At 38.8% G+C, this 11,846-nt stretch overlaps 2 protein-coding genes across 2 annotated transcripts; one reads left to right on the forward strand and one right to left on the reverse strand.

Annotated features, from left to right (window-relative positions):
- Positions 1-2: 2 nt before the first annotated feature.
- Positions 3-7,727, reverse strand: llph (LLP homolog, long-term synaptic facilitation factor). Its single transcript, XM_034163562.1, has 3 exons — positions 7,610-7,727; positions 6,870-7,097; positions 3-413 (listed from the first exon to the last, which is right to left on the reverse strand). Exons 2-3 carry the CDS (start codon positions 7,084-7,086, stop codon positions 250-252), a joined length of 381 nt encoding a protein of 126 aa, XP_034019453.1. The 5' UTR covers positions 7,087-7,097; positions 7,610-7,727; the 3' UTR covers positions 3-249.
- Positions 7,728-7,957: 230 nt separating this feature from the next.
- Positions 7,958-10,199, forward strand: pex26 (peroxisomal biogenesis factor 26). The gene is made up of 5 exons (XM_034163635.1): positions 7,958-8,222; positions 9,237-9,377; positions 9,454-9,773; positions 9,854-9,994; positions 10,081-10,199. The coding sequence occupies exons 1-5, from the start codon at positions 8,068-8,070 to the stop codon at positions 10,161-10,163; spliced, it is 840 nt and encodes a 279-aa protein (XP_034019526.1). The 5' UTR covers positions 7,958-8,067; the 3' UTR covers positions 10,164-10,199.
- The last annotated feature ends 1,647 nt before the right edge of the window (positions 10,200-11,846 follow it).

The following is an 11,846-nucleotide window of genomic DNA, read 5'->3' on the forward strand; positions in this document are numbered from 1 at the left end:
TGTGACGGGAAATCATTTATTTTTTTACATAGCTGTTGCTATGATACAATAAGCTACTCCAAATCAAAACTTTTTAAACACCCCCCCCCCATTTACTGTTCCATAACATTTCCTGCAGTGAAATCCTGCTTGGAACCTCTGTGACTCTCAAAGATTCAGTATCAGCATGTCAACAGTTAACATGGATACTGGACTAGATCATCCTGGGTTTCTCTGTAAAAGTCTAAAAGGCAAAGGTTCCCCCCCGTGTTACCAGGCGATTCCCTTCTTCTTTTTGGGTTTACCACCTTTCTTTGCTAGTCGTTTGGCTTTCACTTTCTTGGCTTGCCGCTGGCTCATCCATGCAGGATACTGTCCGTGTTCGTTCAGCAGACTTTTCTTGTTGCGTTTGCTGTCCAGGTCCATTTTTTCATCTACAGCACAAAAGATACAAGTTTGGAAAACTGAACAGGATGACAGTCGAACGGAAATGTTGACCAGCTGCTGTCCAACACTGCACATAATTTAAAAATCTGTATATTAGTTTCATTATCAAGCAGTTCAAGTTCATACAGAAAATCTGCCTAAACATGGGGTGTTTGAACAGTTTAATCCCAAAAATCTTCTCTCTGACCCAAGTGTTTCCTGAGATCAGAGGTGCTGTTAGTTTGGTCAGTTTCACACAGCATTCCATTGGAGCCCACAGAAAGTTGTATCTTGCAAATTTAACACCAAAATTATGGTGTTATTAAATTATGACCTAACATCCACAGAAGCACACGAGTACATGGGAATATAGTGCACTACATGCAATATTTTTCCAAGCTTCAGATTTGTCAGTTTTAATAAGGTTTATCAAAAAACAAAATGTACAGTAGTGTTCAGAATAATAGTAGTGCTATGTGACTATAAAGATTAATCCAGGTTTTGAGTATATTTCTTATTGTTACATGGGAAACAAGGTACCAGTAGATTCAGTAGATTCTCACAAATCCAACAAGACCAAGCATTCATGATATGCACACTCTTAAGGCTATGAAACTGGGCTATTAGTAAAAAAATAAAAAATAAAAAAAAGTAGAAAAGGGGGTGTTTGGACTTCCGGGTGAGCGTTTCAAGATGGCGGTCTAATGTTTTGGTGGTCCTGATCAGATGTGAAAAAAAACTCGATAAATTGATTATGTATGTGTCCAAAATGACATATTATGCGTGGAGTTAGATCAAAGAAGAGACAAGGGGGTCCAAAAAGCGACAGTCAAGAGAAGACTAATTCTACAAATGCTGAGGACCAAACTAGCGCGATGCAGGCCGCAGAGCCAGACGAGGGAAGCGAGCTATCTACCGCTAAAGCCATACAGAACTTATGCGGCAGTATAAAAGAAATGCAAAACGACATCAACGCAATGAAAAGGGATATCAAACAAGACTTGAACAATTTTAAGGCTGAAGTGAACCAGAAGCTGGAGGAGGTCAGTGCGGATATTCGTAACCAGAGTACAAGGCTCACTGAGACTGAACAGCGAGTGGACAAGCTCGAGACAGTGAACGTGGATCTGAGAGACACACTGCTTTATTGTCTCAAACAACAAAAAATTCTCCAGGACAAAGTCACTGATTTAGAAGGGAGATCTCGTCGCAATAATATCCGCATTTACAGTGTTAAAGAAGGGGCCGAAAGGAGCGCTATGCTAGCGTTCATTACAGCATTTTTAAAAGAACAACTTCCCCTGAAGGAAGACATGGATCTGCAGATACAGAGAGCACACCGGTCACTTGGCCTGAAACCTTGAGATAACACGATAAGATCTATCCTGGTTAATTTTCTCAGGTACGACATGAAAGAAGATATTAAAAGCGGCATGGGAAAAAAAGATAACCTTTGAGGGCAACACGATCTCATTCGCGCACGACTTGCCGACGGAGGTAAACAACAAGCTTAAAGAATACAAACACATCAAGAAGACCCTTGAAGAGGAAAAGATTGGTTTTCAAACACCATACCCGGCTAAGATGAGGATCCATTGGGAAGAAGGTCCATGCGTGTACAAGGATGCGGCAGAGGCGGCTGAGGACATGAAGAGGAGGGGATACTTCGTGCAGGTGCCGCGCTCTGGTGCTGAGGACGAGCCTCCGCTTTCCCGAGGCGCACACTGGAATAAAGTGAACAGCTCGCACACCGAACGTGCCCGCGAGAAGCTCCGTGAATTTCAACGACAGCAAGTATAATTTGTTTTATAATAAGGCCTATTTTTTTTTTTTTTTCACTAAAGATGCGAGCTGTAACATGAAGGTACATAAGACGCTTTTACTTATGCATCTCTTTTGAATTTAAGATAAGGACAATGTGACATACTAACTGCATGTTCTATTGCGTTCACATGTTCAATAATTGAAGACAGAACTGGCGATGTGTGCCATAACTGAAAAATACAAGATACACATATATATATATATGTTATTATTATTATTTATTTATTTTTTTATTAATTTGAGGTCTATTCTTTTTGACTCCCTGTCAATTAAACACAATGGTGATTAGGACTAATGGACAATTGTTTGTTATGCTCAAAGGAGAAGGAACTTTGCTTCAGGAGGAGAAGGAGTCCCTATCTTGGCTAGGACTGTTCCTCCTACAAGGTTGGAAAGGACGTAGTGGGTGGATAGGGCAGAACGAAGCCCTAAGGTTGGAAGTCTTTTTTTTTAACTTTTATTTGTTCTATGTTCTAATGGTTCTTGTTCTTATTGTGATGTCGGTATAGGTAAACAGGCATACTGGTATGACTAATAATAATTTTAGAGCAGCTTCATGGAACATAAACGGCATGAACAACCCTGTTAAGAGGAGTAGAGTAATGTCCAAAATAAAAAGGGAGAAAATTCAAATTATGTTTCTCCAGGAGACTCATTTGTCCCAAACAGAACACGAGAAATTAAAAAAATTTGGATTTAGAAATACTTATTACAGTTCTTTTAAATCAGGTCACAAAAGAGGGACAGTGAAGGCAGGTATATATTGGTTCAGGGGAAAATAGAGGGTAAACTGACTACTCTCCTCTCCGTTTATTTTCCACCACACTATGATCGGCATTTTTTGGAAAAAATTCTAGAAATAATATCTTCAGAGTCACAGGGTATATTAATATGCGCAGGTGACTTTAATACAATACTGAATAAAAATGATACATCTAATAGTAAGAGGATAGTCACACCACAAAGTAAATTGTTAAGGAAGAGCCTGGATGACCTACATTTACTGGATGTATGGCGGGAGATACATCCAACGGAAAAAGATTTGACCTACTTTTCCCCCCCTCACGCAGTATACTCACGGATAGATCTCTTCCTGGTATTCAGGAATGATAGACATAGAATAGAAAGCTGTGATATAGGTACTAGGGATATATCAGAACCATCACCAATCTATTTAACGCTTCATTTGGATAAAAGACCTAAAAAGACAATATGGAGACTAAATACAAGTTTATTAAATAATAAAAACATTATAAAAGAGGTTAAAGCAGAAACAGAAAACTTTTTGCAATTAAATGACAATGAACAAGTCAATCCTAATATTTTACGGGACACTTTGAAAGCTGTTATAAGAGGGAAATTTATATCACTGAGTACAGCTATTAAGAGAGCAAAAGAAAAACAACTTAATGATCTGGAAAATACATTAAAAAGCTTGGAAAGTGAACATATTAGGAATCAATCTAGTCAGACCCTTGAATTAATTTGACAGGTAAGGACACAAATTCTAGATATTCATAAAGAAGAGGAAGAAAAGAAATATAAATTTTTGAAACAGACATATTACGAAACAGAACCAAAGGCAACAAAATTACTTGCTAGGAAAATTTGTAAAAAGCAAATGCAGCAATCAGTATGCGCAATAGTTGACCCCAAAACAGGGAAACTAGAAAACAATTTAGAAGGAATCGATAAAGCATTTCAAACATATTATAAGATATTATATACACAACCTGAACAAAGTAATCTAGAAGATGTTAAAATATTTTTAAATTCATTAGATTTACCATCAATTGGAGAAACTCAGAATGAAAGTTTAACTAAACCAATAGATATGAAGGAAGTGAAGATGATAAGAAAACTAAAAAACAATAAAACACCAGGTACAGACGGCCTGCTAGCCGAGTGGTATAAAACGTTTGAAGAAGAATTATTACCGGTATTATTAAAATCACTGAATTGGACGCTAGTGAAAATGACCACACCACCATCATGGACAGAGGCGATTATAACAGTTATACCAAAGGAAGGTAAGGATAAAATACTGTGCAGCTCGTATAGGCCAATATCAATTCTAAATCAAGATTACAAATTATATGCATCTATAATATCCAGTAGACTGAACTCATTTGTCCCAGACTTGATTGAGGAGGATCAGACTGGTTTTGTCAGTGGCCGACAAACTCAAGATAACATAAGACGTTCTCTTCATATAATTCACAATATTCAGGCAAAAAAGGAGAAAGCAGTACTGGTTAGTTTAGATGCTGAAAAAGCCTTTGATTGTGTTAGCTGGGAATATTTATTCTTAGTCTTGAAACGATTTGGTTTTTCTAAAAGTTCAATTAATAGTATTAGGACACTATACTCAGCACCTACAGCAAGAATTAAGATAAATGGACGTTTAACAGACCGAATAAATCTGGAGAGAGCTACCCGTCAGGGCTGTCCATTATCCCCTAGTTTATTCGCCCTATACATAGAGCCACTAACCCAGGCTATAAGAGGAAATAATAATATCCAAGGCATCGAAATAAATTCAAGAGAACACAAAATAGCGTTATACGCTGATGATGTTCTTTTATACCTCTCTAATCCAGAACAATCCATTCAGGCCCTTCTAGACTTATTACACATATTTGGTACTTACTCAGGATATAAATTAAATATAGGTAAAACCCAAATTATGACTTTTAATTATTCCCCTTCAAAAGAGATTAAAAATAAAATCACCGTAGACTGGTCTAAGAAAGCAATTAGATATTTGGGGGTATGGCTCACCCACAACCCAGGTGACTTGTATAGGAAAAACTTTGACAATGTAAATAGGAGGATTAAAGAAGAGTTCACACAATGGGCAACATATATATTTGATTTTAGTGCAAGAATTGAGGTGATAAAGATGTCAGTGATGCCTAGGTTATTATATTTATTTATGTCATTGCCTGTTAAAATTCCTCACTCACAGTTTCATGAATGGGACAAACAAATATCCCAATTTGTTTGGAAAGGACAAAAACCTAGAGTTAAATACAGTACACTGATGATCAAAAAAGAAAGAGGAGGATTTTCCCTCCCAAGTCTATATGACTACTATCTTGCGGCTCAACTTAAAACAGTTATACAGTGGTGTGACGATGCATGTGAGGCTAGATGGAAGGAAATAGAAAGAAAATGTGGAAATATTCCAGTACAAGCTTTGATTGGTGATCAGAAACTAACAGAGGCATGTCAAAAGGAGTTAAATCCGCTGGTTTCCTTTACACTATCGACTTGGTTTGGGGTGGTGAAAAAACTAAATATGAGCGACCAGATAAGAGTTTTAAGATGGGCAGCATTTGACTCAGAGTTCAAACCTAATCAAATGGATTCAGCTTTTAAAAACTGGTCATATAAAGGTATAACTGCATATTGTAAACTATTAAATAAGAATGCCATGCCGAGTTTCCAAAACCTGCAGCAGAAATTTAATATAGAAAACAGAGATTTTTTAGGTATTTACAATTACGTCAATATATATTTTCAAAAGTAGTGAAGGTGTCAAAAATAATGGGATAATTCATCTGGTCATACAAGCTTACCATAATCAATGTAAATCGATCATTTCTAAACTCTATCAAGGCTTGTTGAATGGCAACTGCAAATCAACAGATTATATTAAAAAAAGATGGGAGAAAGAACTAAATATGGATATTTCAGATGAACAATGGGACAATATGTGTGAATCTGCAATGTCAACTTCTTCCTCAACTTACTGGAGAGAGTTTTGTTGGAAAAGTTTGGTCCGATTTTTCATAACTCCAAAACAACAAAGGAGAAACTTGGGTGCTGTTAAGTGTTGGAGAGGTTGTGGGGACAAAGAGGCCAGCCACACTCACATTTTCTGGTCCTGTCCAAAAATTACTGGATTTTGGAGTGGTGTTATAGTGGAAATAGAACGGATTTTGGGTTTAGAATTGCAGCAACCCATTTTGACATTATTGCTAGGAGATCTCCCTAAGGAAATAACAATAAATGATAGATAGTTAATTAAATTTTTTGGTGCTGCAGCCAAAAAAAAACAATTACCCAAAAATGGCTTCTGCCAGACCCACCAAAGTTGGAGGACTGGCTGAAAAGAGTTGAAGAATCTCACAAGATGGAGAGATTAACATTTATGCTCAGACTGCAGCCTGATCTTTATGAAAGAAGGTGGGGGAAATGGACTAAATTTACAGGAAACTGATGTGTGGCTGGTCTCAAGTTCCCTCTGAATATTAAATTCATTGCTGCTCTTAAAATTGTTTTGAATATGATCATGTTTATACCTGTTTACTTTTAATGCTTTTCTTTTTCTTTTTTTTTACTAATAGCCCAATTTCATAGCCTTAAGAGTGTGCATATCATGAATGCTTGGTCTTGTTGGATTTGTGAGAATCTACTGGTACCTTGTTCCATGTAACAATAAGAAATATACTCAAAACCTGGATTAATCTTTTTAGTCACATAGCACTACTATTATTCTGAACACTACTGTAGGAATACAGTGCACTACATTAAATATTTTTCCAAGCTTCAGATTTGTCTGTTTTAATAAGGTTTACCAAAAAACAAAATCTACATCTCCAGAAATCTTGTTTCCCCTCACAGCATGCACTCACCATCTCTCTCTGGCTCCTCCATTTCGGTGTCTGTCTGCTTCTTAATTTTGTCAGCCGACACCACGATGGCGATCTCCTGTATATCGGCCATAATGTCATCCGGTTTCTGATCCAGACTTAGAGCTTTTTGCAGACGAACCAGCTCCTTGGGAGCGTTTTTCTTCCTCTTCTCTGCACGCATCTTCCTTTTCCATTTGCTCCTGAGGCTTTTTGCCATTTTAAACAGTTCTAAGAAAAGAAATGGGACCATGAAAGTTTAAAATGGATTTCAAAAGTACAACTACTACTTTGAAAAATTAGTTTCTGAACCAGTAATTACACACACACACTTTGTCATTTAGAATCTTTCTAGTCTGAATGGTATGTACATGTCTGTCATTCAATAACTGTAAATATTTTATTTTTTAATTATGTACACATAATAGTTCTGTAGCGAGCTGAACAGGGAAATGTGGAAAATATACATGAAAAAATTAACATGACAAAATACGATGTATCAGTTTAACCAAATAACTTGGAAATCTGAACGCAAGAACAAACATGTTTTACTGTCAAATACTTGAAGAGGTAATAGCAAAGTTTATTTTCCATACATGCTACATTGTTAGCAACTGCTAGCTTGTTCGCCATACCACCGACTACAAAGCGACTCTTAAAAAAAGGCACATTAAAAACTAGATAATGCCACGTGTTTGAATGTTACCGACATTCCACAAAGTTCAAAACTAGTTTTAACTTACGAGTTAGTTTGCTGCTGACTACGCACACGCGTTTACAACTTACTCTTCGTTGTTTTTATTCGCGGATCACACCACCGTGGTTTAGGTGCATACCGCCACCTACTGGACGTGAAAGTCATGACATGGTAAAAAAAATATTAAATCGTGGCCACCAAATACGAATTCGTCTTGCGCAAGACGAATTCGTATTTGGTGGCCACGATTTAATATTTATTTTTCCCTGACCCAAAAAAGAAGAAACAACAAAGAAGAGCGGCCATTAAACACGAAGAAGAAGAAGAAGAAGAAAAAGAAGCGCGCTGGCAAAGAAACTACTCTGTGACTGGCTGTCTTGGTAAGATCGCGATGGTTGATTGGTTAACGCTCTAAAACCAGGAAGTCGGAGAGATTGTAAACAAACCAGCCGCTTGTTTGCTACTGGTGAAATATTACCGTTAAATTTTATTTCAGATAAAATTATGAGCAGCCCTCCTTTGTCTTCAGCTTTAACGCAGACTGTCGGCTTGTTGGAGTGCGCAGCGGAGCAGCTGATGGTCCACAGAGAGTTCCAGAACACTTTTAACACGTGTAACAAAGGCCTGCAGAGCCTGTGCGCCGTGGGGCAGGACAGCAGGTGGGACAGGAGGACAGTTCATTCAGACGGACTCAGATATACAGTGTGTTTGATTTATAATGTTAAACAACAGCAGCAGAAGCAGCAGCAATAATTTCAAAGTTCTTTATTAATTGCCTCCCTTAGGAGAAATTTGGCTTGGTGCACGAGGGGCTTCTACTGCACAAACAATAAAACAAGACCAACATTTAAAACAATAAAAACCACAAAAGATAAATACCATCAACATTTAATTTAATTTAATTTGAATGATCTTTTATGATTGTACGAAAATTGGCTTCCTTGGTGGACTTCTCTTTTCCTCACAGTGTCTTCTTTGGGGACTTTGCAGGTCTTGTTGCAAGTTTTCCTCCTCTGGTGCTGCTGCTGTGCGATTTCTATAAATTTTCATGGCTTCAAACTGCTGCTTAAAGCTGGTCTTCGCATTATTTGGCTCCTTCTCGAGGGAATTTGTTTCCTCCACCGGCTCACTCATTAAGCCTTCCTTAATTTTGTTGTCTTCTTTGAAGCTCTCCTTCATGGCTCGCAGCTCCCCCAGGATTTTCAGGTTGAGCATGTCTCAACCTGAAAATCAACCGAAGTCTCCCAAGTGAGCCTTGTTCTTCTGCTCTGGAACATACAGATCCTTCTACTCAGTAGGAGGAGATGCAGTCTGCAGACTCTGATTCAGGATCCCTGCAGTCCCATTCTGTTCTTTTGGACTTGCCCCTTCGTCAAAATGTCAGACCACAGCTTCTGTACTTGTTTTAATTCAGGCTTGTCTCACTTCTATTCTATGAATTTTTTTAAATGTCTATTTTGTTTGTGAAGTCATTGATTAATATTTTATTATTCATATTCTACAGTCTTCCACTGGAGATTAAAATTGTCCTTTAAAAATCCATCAGTTTTGTTCATGAAAGGTAGCAGTGTCATAATTCTGACACATTTATGATTTTGAGGGAATAAATGTTATCGAGACCTTCAAATCTGCAGTTTGTAAATTTTGTTCACCAGAGTGTTTTGTCTTCTCAGGTATGGAGAGCTTAAAGCAAGCTTCTGCATCTTAGGAATTCAAGCGCTGGCTGAAATGAATTGGTGGCGCGACGTCTTGTCTTGGGTACTGCAGCATTACGAGCACCAGGAGAAAATACCTGCAAAAATAATGCAGATGTGGTGAGCAACCTTCACAAATCAGCCTTTCTGTCTTATTCTTGTGTTAATGCCAGTGCTTTTTTTTTTTTTTTGGCAGCATACTTCTTTACTCCAAAGTGGGTGAACAAGCCGCGATGCTGGAGTCAGGCAGAGTCTGGCTGAGCTGCACCTGCAACAGACGAGTCTCGGGCTTCCGCACAGTCACCGAGCTGCACCTGCTGCATGTTCTTATGCCGCTTGGACACATGGAGGAGGCACGAGAGTTAATCACTGGTGACATTGGGAGCTTTGCATTTACAGAAACCCAGAGGCAGACAGCGCTGGATATTTTAGAAAATTTCCAGAATCAGTGCCCGCCTTTAAGTCCTAGTTGCAGCACGCCTGCAGAGTCGAAGGCACATCTTCCCTCACCTGGAGGTGTGACATTTAAATTCGTACCAGATGCCTAGAGTTGGTCGTACATGCTGTTCTTCTATTTTTGTGTGTTGGTTGCACAGGTGCTGTAATCCAGAAACTTGAAGCCGTGCTGAGGTTTTGCTGCAGAAAACTGACAGCGATCCGCACCAGCTCGTTTCCTCTTCGGAGAATCTTCCTTGCCATCATACTTCTCTACGTGCTTTTTGTTCGAATGGATCCAGGTGAGGCAGGATTTAAAAAAAAAAAAAAGCATAAAACATTTGATTGGAAAAATTTGACGCCTTTACCTTCTGTTGTGTGTCTGCAGCTCTCCCACCTTCATATATGTGGATTTCTAAACTTCATCAACTCCTGAAGCAGATGTGGAATGATGTGTTTGCACCCAATTAAAAGGAGGCCACTCAGAGGAAATTACTCTAAAACTGACTGAAGTCTACAGTTTTTTTTTGTACACTTTATCTTTTTCATATTCACTTGGAAAATGATTTAATTCAATGACATTCCAGCAATATTTGCTTTGGTCAAAGCTGAAAGCCATGAGTACCAGCAGCTGTGGTAACAGGAAGAAACCTAAAACAAACTGAGTGGGGTGGCCATCTGTGTGCTATGAAGATGGAACAGAAGGCACGGAATAACTTGTAACAGTGTAGTTGAAACATTCACAACCACTGACTAAAGTTAACACAGAGTTTATTTTGAGAATTAAAAACCCGAACAACAACAGCAGCAGTGAGATGATCCAGGTCTTCCTCCTCTGGTGCTACTATGCCATTCAAATTTCCCTGCTTCAAGCTGCTGTTTAAAGCTGGTCTGTGCATCACTCAGCTCCTTCTGGAAGATGTGCTTCTGCTCCATCAACTCACTCATTAAATCCTTTATTTTTTTGTCTTCCTTGAAGATGTCCTCCATGCCTCCCAGCTCCTCCCAAACCTTTCATTTGGTTTTCCCTGAGGGCTTCCTTCTTCTTCCTGAGCAGAGCCAAAGTCTCCAGGTGAGCCTCATTCTTCTCCTGTGGGATCCTTTGGCTCAGGTGGAGGGATGGAGGAGACTGCAGACTTTGGTTGAGGAGCTCTGCAGTCACATTCCGGTCTCTCCTTTTCTTGCCTTTTTTTTTAAAAGGTTGGACCACAGCTTTTGTTTCTGGTCCGATTTGTTGACAGGCTGATAAGGTCTCTTTCTTGCAGACTTTGACCTTCTCACGTCGCTGAACTTCAGCCGGCTGCTTCTGGGGTCAGGTTTTCAGGCTGTGGGATGTGGTCCCTCTTTATAAAGTCTGACCACAGAAGGTGGCTTGGACTCAAGGACTCTTGACCTTTTCAGCTCGGCGGAGAGCATCAAAGACCATGTCGACCTCCTGTACGCTTTGCCAGTTTAGTCCTCCCATCCCACCACCTTTCTTCTTCTTCCATCTGTTGTTCTTACTTGTTGTCATTGGTTCCTGCATCCACACATCATCCATCATAAATTGAGCTTTGGGCTCCACAACTTCACCTGTGGTCTCGAGGAAAGCCCGATGGAGCTACAGAGTCTGTCTCTTAGCTTTCCCAAAATCCTTTCCTCGCCAACGTATTCCAGATGTAGAGCCATCTGCAGATTAAAAATAAAGAAATAAATTACAGGATTAATAAAATCTAATCAAATGATTTGAGCTCAGGCTGTGTTAGTGACATTTTTGTAGAAAGTCAAAGTCAGATCCAGAAGTATGTATGTATATATTTTAAATGTTAAAAAAATACTAAAACTGAAAATTTGTGTGTTTCTTTCTAAGAAATATTTAAAATGTGGCCATTTGCTTACCTCTAAATGTTTTACTGTCGATTTTATTCTCAAAAATACATTTAAAGACTGGGATTTATCGTATTTTCAGGAGCTTTAACCAAAAGCTGCAGTGTGATGAATGTCAGACTGAAACCACTCTTCAACTTTGCACATACCATCGTTTGGTTTTGCTTTAGTTAGTTTTGTAGTTTGGTGAATCACGAACGCGGGTGTCGGAGGAGCAGAAAAAAAAAAAAGGTGGAAGTACGCGTCACAAGTGAAATTCATCTTGATTTGCTGAAATACTTCGCTGAT

Source organism: Thalassophryne amazonica, chromosome 22 (assembly GCF_902500255.1).
Source record: "Thalassophryne amazonica chromosome 22, fThaAma1.1, whole genome shotgun sequence".
Classification (NCBI taxonomy): domain Eukaryota; kingdom Metazoa; phylum Chordata; class Actinopteri; order Batrachoidiformes; family Batrachoididae; genus Thalassophryne; species Thalassophryne amazonica.

Excerpts from the sequence above, each read along its gene's own strand:
- llph (XM_034163562.1), bottom strand. The coding sequence starts at position 7,086 with ATGGCAAAAAGCCTCAGGAGCAAATGGAAAAGGAAGATGCGTGCAGAG. Across the intron at positions 414-6,869 it reads GGAGGAGCCAGAGAGAGATG|ATGAAAAAATGGACCTGGAC; the intron begins GTGAGTGCATGC and ends TTTGTGCTGTAG.
- pex26 (XM_034163635.1), top strand. The coding sequence starts at position 8,068 with ATGAGCAGCCCTCCTTTGTCTTCAGCTTTAACGCAGACTGTCGGCTTG. Across the intron at positions 9,378-9,453 it reads GCAAAAATAATGCAGATGTG|CATACTTCTTTACTCCAAAG; the intron begins GTGAGCAACCTT and ends TTTTTTTGGCAG. Across the intron at positions 9,995-10,080 it reads TTTTGTTCGAATGGATCCAG|CTCTCCCACCTTCATATATG; the intron begins GTGAGGCAGGAT and ends GTGTGTCTGCAG.